General features: G+C 34.6%; 1 protein-coding gene across 2 annotated transcripts in view; it reads right to left on the bottom strand.

Moving 5' to 3' along the window:
- The window catches only part of SLF1 (SMC5-SMC6 complex localization factor 1), a 77,984-nt gene that overhangs the window by 36,226 nt on the left and 24,975 nt on the right, over positions 1–16,783 (bottom strand). For both annotated transcript variants that reach the window (XM_055387136.2, XM_031011412.3), the window contains exons 5-9: positions 16,417–16,579; positions 10,275–10,418; positions 8,055–8,198; positions 6,471–6,620; positions 5,156–5,278 (exon numbers count right to left, since the gene is read on the bottom strand). In XM_055387136.2, coding sequence (XP_055243111.2) covers positions 5,156–5,278; positions 6,471–6,620; positions 8,055–8,198; positions 10,275–10,418; positions 16,417–16,579 — 724 coding nt within the window. The remainder of the gene's footprint in view (positions 1–5,155; positions 5,279–6,470; positions 6,621–8,054; positions 8,199–10,274; positions 10,419–16,416; positions 16,580–16,783) is intronic.

Raw genomic sequence — 16,783 nt, 5'->3', positions numbered from 1 at the left:
GAGCACCTATGCAAACAACTAGGGGGATCAAAGGATGAGCATGTCAAGCTGCTGCTGCTGGTAACCACCCACATGTGCCACCTGGCCTGCTCAGCCTATTTCCACCACTGCTGGCACCCATGTTTGCTACTTGGGGGCCCGAGGATTGGCCCACAACCACTACTGCCATAACGAACGCCATGCACACCACCCAGAGACCTGAGGACCCACTCATCCCACTACTGTCACTGCTGGCACCCAAGCAAGCCACCAGGAGGCACAGGGATTGGCCTACCCAGACTTGCGATGACTGGTGTCCATGTATATTGCCCAGGACCCAAGAACCAGCATGCACAGCCTGCTGCCACCACCAGTGCTGCCCAAGGACCACATGCCTGTGTCCACATCCCCAGCAACACTTCATTATAGCCTCCACTAACAAATGTAGCCTAAGCCACTGACAAACTCAAAGATAACACTGTGGATGACTACAGATGAAGAAATCATATGGAGACTACACCAATGTGCTCACATCTGGCAAAACTAAAGCACTCTATCCAAACAACACTATAGATACAACTATAGAAAAAACCTATGAAAACCAATTCACAAAATTTGAAGTGACTGTTACACCAGATACACAGATAGCAACATAACTACACAAGAAAGGTGAAAAAGCAAGACAACATGGCACCTGTAAAGGAACACAATAATTCTCCAGCAACAGATTCCAACAAAAAGGAAACCAATGAAATTCCTGAAAAAAATTAAAATGATGATATTAAAAAAACTCAGTGAGATAGAAAAGTACACAGATGAACAATACAAGGTAAGCAGGAAAATAATTCATGATCTCAATGAGAAATTCAACAAAGAGATAATCATAGAAAAGAACCAAACAGAAATCCTGGAACTGAAGAATTCAATGAATGAAAAAAAATACATAACAGAGAGCTTCAGCAATAGACTAGATCAAGCAAAAGAAACTATTTCTAAACATGAAGACAGGTCTTTTGAAATCCTGGAACTTAAGAATTCAATGAATGAAAAAATATATATAACAGAGAGCTTCAGCAATAGACTAGATCAAACAAAAGAAACTATTTCTAAACATGAAGACAGGTCTTTTGAAATAACAGACAAAATGAAAAAAAGCCTAAATGACATATGGGAAGCCATAAAGTAATGAAATATTCCAATTTTCAGAGTTCCAGATGGAGAAGTGATGGGCAAAGGCATAGAAAACCTATTTTAAAAACAATAGCTGAAAACGTCCCAAGTGTTGTAAGAGCTACTTCCAAATAGATTCAATTCTCAAAGGTCTCCAAGGCACATTACAGTCAAACTATCAAAAGTCAAAGACAAAGAAAGAATTCTAAAAACATCAAGAGAAAAAGCATAAAGTCACATATAAGGAAATCCCAGTCAGGGTGACAACAGATTTCTCAGCAGAAATCCTGGCCTTATAAGCCAGGAAAGAATAAGATGACACATTCATAGTGTTGAAAGAAAAAAAAACAAAAACAACAACAACAACAAACCCAACTCAACAAGCAAGAATATTATACCCAGAAAACCTATCCTTCAAAAATAATGGAGAAATAAAGTATTTCCTGGACAAGCAAAAACAGAGAATTCATTACTAACAGACCAACCACACAAAAAATGTTTACACAAGTCCTACAATTGGAAGCAAACGGATGATATCTACCACCATGAAAACACAAGAAAGTATAAAACTCACTGTAAAGCAAAAATACAAATGAGAAAAGAGCCAAATGTCACCAATACTAAAAAAAAAAAAAAAAAAAAAAAAAAAAAACCCAACTGCAATGATAAACAATAAAAGAAGAAATGAAAAAAGGACACACAAAACAACCACAAAACAATTAACAAAATAACATGAGTAAGTCCTCACCCATAATAACCTTGAATGTAGATGGATTAAATTCTCCACATAAAAGATACAGACTGGCTACATGTATTAAAAAAGCAGTGTGTTGCCTATAAGAAACTCTCTCCACCTGTTAAAACATGTAAAGACTGAAAGTGAAGAAGAATGGAAAAAGATATTCCACAAGAACGGAAACCAAAGTGAGCAGAAGTAGCTATACTTACATCAGAAAAAACTTTCTAAGTTAAAAACTGTAAAAAGAGATAAAGAAGGTCATTACACACTGATAAAAAGATCAATTCCGCAAGAAGATATAACAATTCTAAATATCTATGTACCCAACTTGGAGCACCCAGATATATAAATCCAGATCTTGGAGCACCTAGATCTAGAGGGAGACAGAGACTTCAACACAGTAACAGTTGGGGACTCTAATACCCCATTCTAAGCATTGGACAGATTATCGAAACAGAAAATCAAAAAACAGACATTGGATTTAAACTGCACTTTAGAACAAATGAACCTAACAGACATTTAGAGAACATTTTATCTAACAGCTGCAGAATACACATTCTTCTCATTAGTATATGGGACATTCTTCAGGACAGACATTAGGCCACAGAACAAATCTCAACACATTTGAAAAGATCTGAAGTCATATCAAGTATCTTTCTCAGACAACAATGGAATAAAACTAAAAATCAGTAAGAAAAACTTTGGAAACTGTACAAATACATGTAAATAAAATCACATGTTCCTAAACGACCACTGGATCAATGAAGTAATTGAGAAGGAAATAAAACATTTCTTATAATAAATAAAAATGGAAACACAACATACCAAAACCTATAGAATACAGCAAAAGCAGTGCTAAAAGGGACATTTATAGAAAAAAATGACTAATATCTAAAAAGTAGAAAGATCTCAAATAATCAACTTAACAATGCACCTCAAGGAAGAAGAACAGCAAGAACAAACCAAACCCCAAATTAGTAGAAGGAAATAATAAAGATCTATTATTATTTAGATTAATTATAAATTAATAAATATTTATTAAAGATATATAAATAAATTTTAAATAAAGAGTAGAACGAAACAAAATAGACTTAAAAACACAAAGGATCAATGAAACAAATAAGTTAATTTTTTTTAAAAGATAAACAAAATCAATAAGCCATTAGCAAGACTAACAAAGACAAAAAAGAAAAAACCCCAAATAAATAAAATCAGAAGTGAAAAAGGACACATTACAATTGATATCACAGAAACACAAAAGAATGTTAGAGACTATTATGAACTATACACCAACGAATCAGAAAATTTAGGGGAAATGGATAAATTCCTGGACACATATAACCCACCAAGACTGAATCAGAAAGAAACAGAAAACCTGAACAGACCAATGAGATTTAATCAGTAATAAAACTCTCACAACAAATAAAAAGCCAAGGACCAAAAGACTTTATTGCTGAATTCAACCAAATGTATAAAGAACTATCAACAGCACTTTTTAAACTGTTTCAAAAAAACTGAAGGGTAGGGAATTCTACCTAACTCGTTCTACAAGGCCACCATTACCCTGATACCAAAACCAGACAAAGACACAACACAAAAAGAAAACTACAGGGCAATATCCCTGAGAAAAGCAGATGCAAAAATCCTTAACAAAATGCTAGCAAACTAAATCCAACAACATAGCAAAGAGTCAATACACTATGATCAAGTGGTATTTATCCCAAGGATGCAAGGATGGTTCAACATACACAAATAAGTAAATTAATAAAAACAAAATGAAGGACAAAAACTATATGATCATTTCAATATATGCAAAAAAGCTTTTAATAAAATTTCTTCAACATCCCTTCATGATGAAAACTCTCAACCAACTAGGCACAGAAGTACTTCAACATAACAAAGGTCATACATGACAAACCCATAGCTACCTAATGTGAAATGGGAAAACCATGAAAGCCATTCCCTAAGGACTGAAACTAGAAAAGAATGCCTACTTTTACAACTTTTATTCAACATAATACTGAAAGTCATCCTCACCAGAGCAATCAGGCAAGGAAAAGAAAGAAAAGGCATCCAAATTGGAAAAGTAAAATTGTCCCTCCCTGGAGACGACATGATCTTATACATAGAAAAACATGAAGACTTGACAAAAAAAAATCACTTAAAACTGATAAAAAAAAATCACTTAAAACTGATAAATGAATTCAGTAAAGCTGTGAGATAAAACGTTAACATTCAAAAATCAGTAGCATTTCTATACGCCAATAATGAACTAGCTATAAATCAATCATAGAAGCAATCCCATTTAGAAGAGCTCTAAAAATTATAAAATACCTAGGAATATATTTAACCAAGGAGGTGAAAGATCTCTACAAGGAAAAAACTAAAAAACACTGATGAAAGAGATTGACATGGACACAAACAAACGGAAAGACATTCCATGTTTATGAGTTTGAAGAATATGGTTAAAATAACCAAATTGCCCAAAGTAATCTACAAATTTAATGGAATCCCTATCAAAATATCAATGACATTCTTCTGTGAAACAGGAAAAACAATCCTAAAATTTGTAAACAACTGCAAAAGACCCTAAATACCCAAAGCAATGCTGAGCAAGAAGGACTATAAATACCCAAAGCAATGCTGAGCTGGAGGCACACACTACCTGACTTCAAAGTATACCACAAAGCTATAGTAACCCAAACAGCATGGTAGTGGTATAAAAACAGACATATAGACCAGTGAAGAACAGAGAATCCAAAAATAAATCCACATATTTAAAGCAAACTGATTTTGGACAAGGTGCCAAGAACATTCACAGGGGAAAGGACAGTCTTCAATAAATGATGTTGGGAAAACTGTATTATCATAAGCAGAATGAAAACTAGACTGTTATTTCTTCACCATATACAAAAATCAACTCAAAATGAATTAAAGACTTCCAGGTAAAACCTGAAACTATAAAACTACTAGAAGAAAACACAGGGGAAACACTTCAGGGCATTGGTGTAGGCAAAGAATTTATGGCCAAGACTTCAAACACATGACTTATCTGTGACATTATTGAGGTATAAACAGCACAGAATTCAGCCTATTTACTAAATGTCCAAATACATTACTGTATAATAGACTAATAAACTAAGAAAATCATTTGAAGACATATTAAACATACTAATGAATCATGTATATATGTACATATAATTATATTTTGAATACACTACAGTAGGACACGATATTATACAAAATTTTTCATGTGCCAAGTTTTACCTGAGCTCTATATATGTGCTTCCTTAAGGTATTTTTTATTTCAACAACATCCACATCTGTCTTAATAGCCATGGCTTTTGATTCTTTGGCATATTCAGCAAAAATAGAATTCTTCATTTCTTTCTGCATATAGCAAAGTAAAATGACTTTAGAAAATGTACTAAAGACAGTGTCAACATAGTTGATATCACAAAGGACAACATAAGAGGAACACATTTATACCGTGTTAACCACAGCAAAGATCCTCACAATCATATATCAAGATTACACAATGAAAGAAAAAGCTCAAAAAGCAAACATTTCAATTTGTAAAGAATTAACTGATATTTACATATGTACTTTCTTTTTTTTTTACTCTATTTGCTCCTGCCAACATATGTACTTTCTTAAGGCACTTTTCACTTTATCCTGTTCCAAATCGTTCCTGGAACTGCTTTTTTGTTGTTGCCATGGTCATACAAAACAAAATTCATTACTTATTTACCTTTATCATTTTCCTGAAATTCTTCTGAATATATGCATATATACATAATATGGCATTTATTTATGTATTTAGGTATTTATTTTTGAGATGGGGTTTTACTCTTGTCACCCAGGCTGGAGTGCAGTGGTGCAATCTTGGCTCACTGCAACCTCTGCCTCCGAGGCTCAAGCAATCCTCCCACTTCAGCCTCCCAAGCAGCTGGAACCACAGGCACCTACTACCATGCCAGCTAATTTTTTGTATTTTTGGTAGACATGGGGTTTCACCATGTTGCCCAGTCTGGTCTCCAACTCTAGAGCTCAAGCAATCTGCCCCGTTGGCCTCCCAGAGTGCTGGGATTACAGGTGTGAGCCACCGCATCCAGCCCGTGGTATGGTTTAGATTGTTAAAAAAAAAAGTCATACTCCAGAGAAAATTTACCCAAGAAGCATTCAATTTTAAAAACAAGATATCTCATTAAAAATGGTCTGTACTATACAAAAGAGCAAAATGAAATTTACATTAGAAAGTATTACCCAACTATACACACATGCAGTTTTAAAGATTTTTTCATTTTAAGAAATAGTCTTTTCCAGTTTCTTTTTCTTATTCATCACATTCAGGCAAAACAAAATTCACTGAATACCTTGATTATTAACTCAGATTTCTTTGTATATGCATGTACAAGTACATTTACTGTGAACCAAAGTTAACTGGAATATTAACTATGAATATTACACCAGATTGACTCAAGATTTTTTCTTAAAACATGTAGCATTATATATCTAGATTATATCAGAGAACAGCCAAAAAATAAAAAAGAAAGCTATAGCTTAGCTTACAAAGCTTTACCTGATCTCTATTATATATGTGCCTTCTTAAGGTACTTTTTATTTTTTCATGTTCAACGTCTTTCTTGCAATTGCCTTCTTTTTCTTTCTTGCGTTTTCTCCTCAAAGTATAACTCCTTTGAATATCTTCATCTTTTTTCTTAATTTCCTTCTACATGTATTTAGACCACAATTAAATCTCAACATCAATGACATATGTTACAAAATCCAAATAAACTCAAGAGTGACTTTCATACAAGTATACCACATTAAAAAATAAAGAAGTACGGCCGGGCGCGGTGGCTCATGCCTGTAATCTCTGCACTTTGGGAGGCCAAGGCGGGCGGATCACCTGAGGTCAGGAGTTAGAGACCAGCCCGACCAACATGGAGAAATCCCATTTCTACTAAAAATACAAAATTAGCCAGGCGTGATGGCACATGCCTGTAATCCCAGCTACTTGGGAGGCTGAGGCAGGTGAATCGCTTGAACCTGGAAGGCGGAGGTTGTGGCGAGCTGAGATTGCGCCATTGCACTCCAGCCTGAGCAACTAGAGTGAAACTCCATCTCAAAAAATAGAAATAAAAATAAAGAAGTACGTACAACAGAAAATCTCATCCATTGACAGAGTAGGTGTACATTAGTAAAATATTTTGAAAAAAGTTGGACACTGCCTAGTATAGTTGAACATGCACAGTCCTTATGACCCAGCAACTCCATTCCTAGGAATATACCAACTAAGCTAGAGAAATTACTAAACATGTATCCCAAGAGGTATACAAGATAATGTTCATATTATTCATAGCAGAATTGTTCATAATTGCAAAAACTTAACAATCAAACACATAAACCAATAAAAAGAAGCCCAAAGGCTTATCAACAGTAAAATGGATAAAAGATATAATTGTGGCATAGTCAAACAATCAAATTTTATATATATTAGCAAAAGAAGTCTATAAATAACATAAACTATAAAATCTTCATGAATAGACAAAGCTAAACCATATCAGTTAGAGATACACACACAGCTGTTAAAACTATAATGAAAAATAAGAAAATAATTAACACAAATTCTAAGACAAAGATTACTTCTAGGTAAGAGGGAGAAAGGGGATGCATTAGAAAATGATATAGCAGGCTGGGCGCAGTGGCTCACGCCTGTAATCCAAGTACTTTGGGAGGCGGAGGTGGGCAGATTACAAAGTCAAGAGATCAAGACCATCCTGGCCAACATGGTGAAACCCAGTCTCTACTGAAAAAATTACAAAAATTAGCCAGGCGTGGTGGTGTGTGCCTGTAGTCCCAGCTACTCGGGAGGCTGAGGCAGGAGAATTGCTTGAACCCAGGAGGCAGAGGTTGCAGTGAGCTGAGATTGTGCCACTGCATTCCAGCCTGGTAACAGAGCAAGACTCCATCTAAAAAAAAAAGAAAAAAAAAGAAAAAACAAAATAATACAGCAGGTCTTAAAAACTGGTAATGCTCTATTTCTTAATCTAGCTATTGGATACATAATTCATTTTTATATATTTTTTAAAAGCTAAAGAAAACTGTTCTATAAACACTATATATAATAAAAATAAATTATTTTTAATTTGGAAAGTTGTACCTGATTTTCATATGTATGCCTTCCAAAGGTATTTCTCATTTTAACAAATTTCAAATCTTTACTGGAACCACTGAATTTTTCTTTTTTGTGATGTTGAATCAAAATAGAACCAACATTAACATCTTCATGATTTTGCATTTCTTTCTGCGTGTTTGTAAACATAATTTAGTTAAGACTGTGGATTAAATATAGCCTTAACACAATCAACACAAGTCACAAAAGAAAAACCCATCCAGGAACATAGGTTTTGTAAAATATACATACAAGGTTAAATAGAGTAAAGAGCCCTCTGAATTATGTAAGATAAAGCAGAACATAATTGTTTTCAGTTCAAAAAGCTTTATAGTACGTTAACATATATGCTTTAGTTTACCTATGTGCTGAATTCCGATTAATGAGTATTACAAATCATGTTGTTTAATCATTATACCAAAATAGCTATTTTTAAAAAAGGATATTTCTACTTGAATTTTACATACATAATTTGAGTCCTAAAAAGAACTCAAGAAGACATATATACAGTCATGCACTGCTTAACGATGGGGATATGTTTTGAGAAGTACATCGTTAGTTGATTTCGTCATTGTGCGAACATCAGAGTCTACCTACACAAACCTAGATGGTATAGTCTACTACACACCTAGTCTATATGGTATGGTCTATCGCTAAGTTACAAATCTTTATGACATGTTACAGTATTAAATGCTATAGGCAACTGCAACACAATGCTGAGTATTAGTGTATCTAAACATAGAAACGATACAGTAAAAATATGGTATTATTATCTTATGGGACCACTGTCATATATGGGGTCCGTTGTTGACCAAAACATCATTATGTGTACATGACTGCAGATGTATTTTAATGATTTCCATTTATCTTACAAAATTTCTATTTTATTCTTTTGCCATGTTTATTCAAAACTAAATTTATTTTAATAACTCCATCTTCATTTTACATTCCTTTCTATATGTAAAAATGCTATACACTGTGGTTTACAATGTATATTTCACAAGAGGCACATCAACTCAAAAAAGCTTCTCATTAAAACATGCACATGTAGTAAATTACAAAAAGTAGTCTTCTAAGTCACATAAATATAAATATACACTGGAAAAGTCAGAAAAAAATGCAAAAATATTTTAAGTTTGGAAAGTTCTAGCAAATCTTGCCATATACAATTTCTTAAGGAACTATGTAATCCCAGCACTTTGGGAGGCCGAGGCGGGCGGATCACGAGGTCAGGAGATCGAGACCATCCTGGCTAACATGGTGAAACCCCGTCTCTACTAAGAAAATACAAAAAATTAGCCAGGCGCAATGGCGGGCGCCTGTAGTCCCAGCTACTTGGGAGGCTGAGGCAGGAGAATGGCATGAACCCAGGAGGCAGAGCTTGCAGTGAGCCGAGATAGTACCACTGCAGTCCAGCCTGGGCGAAACAGCAAGACTCTGTCTCAAAAAAAAAAAAAAAAAGTTCCAAATTATTCCTAGAATTACCTTTCAAAAATACTTGACAGATACGATAAAAACAATTTATTTTGAATTTCTTCCTAGTTATACATAAAACTTTTAGTTTAGACTAATAATTATCAACTTAATAATTTGATAAATTAACCAAATAGACTGCTTTATAAAACACAATATGAAAGTGAACATAACTGAACATTAGCTCTTCTAGAGCAGAACTAATAATGTCCTTTTTGTGGTTGCTACTGCTGTTTGAAAAGTTGTACTTGACAGCCACCATACCATATATGCTTTCTTGAGGTACTTTTTATTGCTCCAAGCTCAAAGTCCTTCCTGTTTTATTGTTTTACAAGTTAATCAAAATAGACTTCATTTGTGTATTTTTAAATTTTGTTCTATACAAATACTTGAATTTACATGAATTATATATTGTGCTCTCAGGTAAGAAAAATGCTTTATAAGACACACGATGTTACCTAAACATACAGTTTTTAAGTAATTACCATGTGTTGAGAACGCACTATGTATAAGGAACTCTGTATATTTCTATATGCATACAAACATTACTTCAACAAGAGTTCCCAAACAGAGACATAGGATAATTTCCTAACATGTTCAAGTCACAGACTATAAACACATGGTTCAAACACCAGCCTTCTGATTCCAAAATCTGTTTTTTCCACCATACTTTGCCTCTCAAACAATTCTATAAGAAACATCAGAAATGTATGTTTTTCAGCCTATAAATTTTACCTGGGTTCTATACATGGTCTCTCTTAAGGCACCTTTCATTTCAAGAAATCCTGCATCTTTCCTGAAATCTTTGTTTGTTTCTTCATTGCTATGTTCAGTCCAAACAGAATTGGTTTGGGAATCTTCATCATTCTGAATTTCTTTCTGTATGTATGTAAAAATGGTTTAGGCAATCATCTAAGTGTATTTTCAATATTATGTACATTTTATGGTACTCAACTTTAATACTTTGTTAGTCAAACAAGTAGGTAAAATGCACCCTCTTAAATCAAAGGATGTTAAACACTGATAAAAATCTTTCAGGGAAAAAATCATGATAGTAAAGTTCCTGAATAATAAAGTGATTTCTGTATATCTCAAGAAAAGGTAATGCTTTGTTCATCTACTAACAACAAGTTATTTTTATGAATAACCAAGAACAAAAATATTTTATCTAGTCCCTGTCCAAGCTAAAGTTACAATCTAGATTTTACAAATCATCAATTATAGACAGACTTCTTCTTGGATTATTTTTCAGTTTTTTCCTGGTAAGACTTCTCACTTGCAAGTATACCCCACATAGAGAGGAAAAGGTTACACAATACTCTTACTTGAATAGCAATAAACAACAATTATCTTGATGTAGCTCTATCTCAAACAACTAAATTTCTCTTGCCAAGGAACCCAAACTACATTCATAAATCAACTTCCAATTAATTATCTTAAAATTCATTGCATACATACTTATACATATAATTCTGTAAGTTTAGTAATATAAACAAGCTGGGAGTAAAAGTTCATGAAGTTCCCAAAATGTACTTATGAGAGGCTGTTCAGGCTGGGCATGGTGGCTCATGCCTGTAATCCCAGCACTTTGGGAGGCCAAGGCGGGTGGATCACGAGGTCAGAAGATCAAGACCATCCTGCCCAACATGGTGAAACCCCGTCGCTACTAAAAATACAAAAATTAGCCAGCCATGGTGGCACATGCCTGTAATCTCAGCTACTCGGGAGGCCGACGCAGGAGAATTGCTTGAACTTGGGAGGCGGAGGCTGCAGTGAGCCAAGATCACACCACTGCACTCCAGCCTGGGTAACAGAGCGAGACTCCGTCTAAAAAAAGAAAGGCTATTTTCAGAGATTCACAATCTCTACCCAAAGAGACTGAAGAATCACAGTCTTCCTAGGGAACAATTATAAAATAACAAAATGTGTTAAGGCCTTTAACGTGATCTTTAGTTCCCTCTCACTCGCACTTGGCTTCCTATGTTAAAATGAGGGCCGTCCTTTTAGCAGGCTGCAATCCTGAAACCACAGAATAATCCCTGAGAATAGCTGATTGAATTTCTTTTTCAGCAACTCAGAAAGGTGAAACTGAAAACTAAGAAAATAAAGACTTTTCTCCCTTCCTATTCCTGGGACCAAGGAATGTATCAACAACAATTTCTGTTAAGTGCAACTTGCAGGTGGGGGGAAATGAGTACCTGGCATTAAATTTTACATGGTTGGTAGGCTTAGGTCCTCAAAAAATGTCCAGAATACAGGATGAATTAATCCCATATACATTCTCATTATGGAGAATGCAGGGAACATACCACTATCATCAGCAACAAGGCAAGAAATAAACTGTTTCCTAATCCTGAATATATTTACTTATGTGTCCATTTCAGATGCTACATATGAATCTGTAAATTAAGATGTATGATACTAGTACCCTACATAAGTTAACTATTTAAAAATCACAACCTGATAACAGAAGGTATAACGTTTGAAAGTTTTGAAATTGAATAATCTATTACCTATACAGCTAAACAAATGATCCACATATATTTTTCTCTAAGCCACTAATACTTTGTCTAATTGGTGACTCTTATGAAATATAGAGAAATTATTTAACTATAAATAGTCATTTTTATTCCTTATAAGTATCTTAGTGTCAACTTATATACTAGGCAATGGGTTAGGTGTTTGTCTCCTTTTATAATCTAGGAAAGCCAGTCCAAGACTAGTATATTTTGTAAAGTATAGTGCTATGCACTAAAGGATAACTAAAAGCCTGCTTAATCAGCTACCTATTCTATTATCTAGGAGTAGGGCAACACAGTTGTGGCAATGAGAGTTGGCTTTTGATTCTGATATTTGACTTAGTTTCCTATCTTTGGCTAGGTATAATTGAGATGCTCTGGTCTCCAGGTCTTATTCCAATATTCAGCCCAAGCGTCTGTCACACAACTTGAATGAACTGATTAGACCAGATGCATAAGAAGAAGAAGAGACAGATAAATCAAGAAAGGCAGTCCTTTGAGTGCTACTTGGTTCTTAACTTGTACTTATACCCTGATGCTTAAATAGTATTTCATAATCCTATGACTAGATATTCGTTTATGGTATCGATTACAGCATTTATTATTTTTTAACTACCTACAAAGAGACTGGAAATCTAATAATACTCAAAATGGGGAGACAAAAAGGATCTAGGAAAGGAAGATTTGAGGAAAGAAACCTTAAAATTTATTGAGTGGTTGGCTTTAAGTTTCTGCTCTGATACATGACAGCTGTGGGATCTTGGGCAAGTTACTTACCCTCATTTTACCTCAAAATTTATCCCAAACAGTAAATGGAGTCATAATACATACCACACATGAACATGAGGTTTAAATATGACTAAGCATGTAAAATGCTTAACATATAGCCTGACCCATAATAATCACTCAGTAACTATTACTCAAAGTAGTAATAGTAATAATTCTCACAATCACCAAAGCAATGTAGTATTAGCTTCTACACACAAAGGGAGAAACTGAGGGACACCATAAATGACTTTCCTATGGTCACAGTGCTACATTATAAATGTGGACCACAAATTAGTTGATCTGGCTCAAAAAGTCTATGCTGTTTCTGTTATTCCTAATATATTCCCATAAGACTGCTGTAGTTCATTTTTCTTTCTTAAGTAGTCAAGATAAGTTTTCAGTATTCCTAGGTAGCCTCTCATTTTTATGAAACCTTCCTTGGGCCAAACAATTGAGATACATTAGTCATTTGTTCCTCTGTATTCCTGTACCTTGCACAGAGTTTTACAAATGCACGATTCATATGAATTGCAAGTAAGTGTCCATGCTTTTTCTCCATTGCTAAATACTAAGCATCTCAAAGTGTGATATATGGTCTTATTCATTTTCATATCCCTAATGCACTGCATAATGCCTGGTACAGCAATGGTCTTCGATAAATATCTATAAACCTGAAATACATAGATTTCCAGTTCTGGTACTCAGAAGCTTTTCAAAAAGTATAAGAGGGTTAAACAAAACTTTTTAAAAAAATACAATGTTACCTTAAAAAAAAAAAAGGGGACAAGGTCTCACTCTGTTGCTCAGGCTGGAGTGCAGCAGCACAATCATAGTGCTAACTGCAGCCTCAACATCCTGGGCTAAAGCAAACCTGCCTCAGCTTAAGAGTAGCTAGAACTATAGGTGTGCCACCACATCCAGCAAATTTTTAAAATTTTTTGTAGATATGGAGTCTCGCTACGTTGCTTAGGCTGGTCTCAAACTCCTAGCCTCAAGTGATCCTCCTGCCTCAGCCTCCCAAAGTGCTTGGATTACAGAACCACCACGCCTGGCTTGTTACTATTAACTCAGTCATTTTACATGGCAGCTTTTCTTGGATGACACTTCAAGATCCATCTAATGAGGACTGGAATATGATCTATACTGAAGAAAAGCAAGACACTGAAATACAGTTAACTTCCTAATTTCTCTTCTTCTGTGATCAGAAGTGATCACAATATGCCTTCCTTATTTGGATTGGTTATGAACTCCCAGCTGTTTGATCCAGAACTTATAAAACAATGTATTCTAAAACCAGATATAAGTTGGAGACTTTCTGCTATCTGGTTGATATACTATTGCTGCCCCCCACTATTTCAGCAGCTGGATATGAATGTTGTTAGAATACTGCAAAATAATATTGTAGATAATGCATGGCATATGTTGCACTTTAAGCATTATTTTCCAAGTAAAAAAGAAAATTAATATACCTTTACTAATCTAGTTAAGAACAACTTTCGTTCTCTTCATAGTTAATACTACATTTAAACTATTCAGAGCGGTCTATCAGATAATGTGCTTTTGGCTACAAATAATAGAAAGCCAACCCAAACTAACTTAAACAACATGGAAATGAATTACCACACAGAAAAGCAATGTGATCTAATCGTAAAACAGGTTTCAGTGTTGTTTAATCCAGCAACTTAAGTAGCGCCAGGGTCTAGATTCTATGTCTACACTCTGCTAACTACAGGGCTGGTTTCACCCTAAGGCGAGTTCTTTTCATGGTTAACCAGTAGTATTTCAGGTTACATTCTTCTGTGTTCATAACTAGCAGGAGTCAGCCCATCAGTGGCTTTCTTCTCATTATGAGAAAGCAACTTCCTAGAAGCTCTTACATACTTCTCTTCATGACCCATTGATCAGAATTGGTTCAAATGCTCATTCCTAACTAATGACTGTCAAGGACAATGAGATTATCCATAGTCCAAGCAGACCTATTCCTTGAACTAAAGTCAAATTTCCAATATTCATTGCTGCTACTCATTAGGGAAAGGTAACTATATAATGATACATTACATGTAATTTTGGAAGACTCAAACATCTTTCACAAATTCTCTATTAACAAATATTGAATGAGAACCCATGTGCCAGGCTCTTTGTGAGGTGATCAGAATAAAACAATGGAAAAGACAGACATGATGCCTGATGACAAGGAGCTTTTGGTCTACATGGGGAAATAGACATTAACCAAATAATCAATTACTTAACTGTAATTGTAAGGAGTACCAAGCTAAATAATGCTATGAGAACACATAGGTGAACCTCACTGAGTAAGGGGATCAAGGAGGCTTCCCTGTAGAGTAACATTGTAACAGGAACCTGAAAGATGAGCAGAAGGCAGGAAGACCCACAGAGTGAAGGAGTAGTGGAGAATAACTTTTCAGGAGGAGAAAATATCTTTTGAGAACACACTGAGTTAGGAGTAGCTTAGCTTATTTAAGACACTGGGAGAAGGAGTTTTCATATAGCATAGTGAGCATAGATAAGAGTAAAGCAGGATACAATTGAAAAGACGGAAATGACAGGAATCCTGTGGGAACTTGTAAGCCGTATTAGAGATTTAGGACTTTGTCCTAAGAGCAATGGGAAGCCACTGAAGAGTTTTACGTAGGTGAGTGACAGGATCAAAATTGTTTTAGAAAGAGCATTTTGATTGCTCTTTCTGAATGAGCTAGAATATACTAAAGGAAAAAGAAAGAGTAACTAGGAAATTAGAGTAAAAAGGTAGAGTTACAGGAAGATTAATCATAAGCCTATTCCAGGAGTGCTGAGGAAAGATGATAAACTCAGTATGATGTTAGTACAGAAGTGCAGAGGAAAGATGGTAAACTCAATATGATGTTAGTACAGAAGGAGAGAAGTGGTTTGATTCAAGAAACATTTGAGATAAAATCAGTAAGACTTAGTAGCTGACAGATGTGAGAAGTAAGGGAGAGAAAGATTTTAAGGGTAATTTCCAGATCTCTGACATAAAGTATTAGATAAAACATAATGGTATCTACGAGATAGGAAACAATGAAGATGATTTTTCCTATAACAAGGTCGTTTTTGGACATACTAAGGGTTCTCTTCTCCCCTGAGTGCTCTTAAAATTCTTCTTTGCTTATCTCCTGGACAGTTTCTTCTAGGGTTTGATGCCCATTCAAACAACTTGAGGAGCATCATCCACACCAAGTAAGGAGGAGGATGTAGGGGAATAGGACAGGACAGTATTTCTAAACCCTTAGAAATAGCTCTCTTTTCCAAAGGAAAAATAACCCCCAAATTCTCATACAATACTATATAATACTATATATTCTACTACTTTATTTATACTGACATTAAAATACTTAATGTTAAACTTAACTAGTAAGCTTCTTTCAAATCTACAGGAAGTATTCATGAATTTAAGTAATTGAGAGCGACTGCCTTTAAAAAGTGTCATTTAAATTACTACCAATATATTTTCAAAATTTAGAACACAACTTTAATATATATTTTACTATATTGGTATTTTATAAAATGAACACATGAAACAAAATAAAATGTTTACTATTTATTTTACTTACCTCTAAAAGAAAATCCCCTAGATACTGAATTGGATAAAATGGAGCCTTAAAGTTATCTTTTTCTTTCTCAGCTTTAATTCTTGCATTACTGGCAATCACATGAGTTATTCCACTTGGTGAACTTTTTGGTAAAATAACATTTGCCTTTCCAGCCTCCAAAACTCTAAATAAAAATGTAAATGGTATAAAAGTATTAGAAAAGTTGAGTTTCTTTAGTCAAATTATCTAAATTAATTATTTCTTAGGAGTACGAATGGACTTTTCTAATAGGGACTAATTTCTTTGGGCAATTGAGGATCACAGAGAACACGGCTGCAATTTCTTAAATTATAAATTGTTCAGAGTAGATATTTAAGAAATCATAGTA

This window comes from Gorilla gorilla, chromosome 4 (genome assembly GCF_029281585.2).
Source record: "Gorilla gorilla gorilla isolate KB3781 chromosome 4, NHGRI_mGorGor1-v2.1_pri, whole genome shotgun sequence".
NCBI classification, from domain to species: domain Eukaryota; kingdom Metazoa; phylum Chordata; class Mammalia; order Primates; family Hominidae; genus Gorilla; species Gorilla gorilla.
The sequence above is the reverse complement of the archived record's forward strand: the minus strand, read 5'-3'. Positions and strand labels throughout refer to the sequence as shown.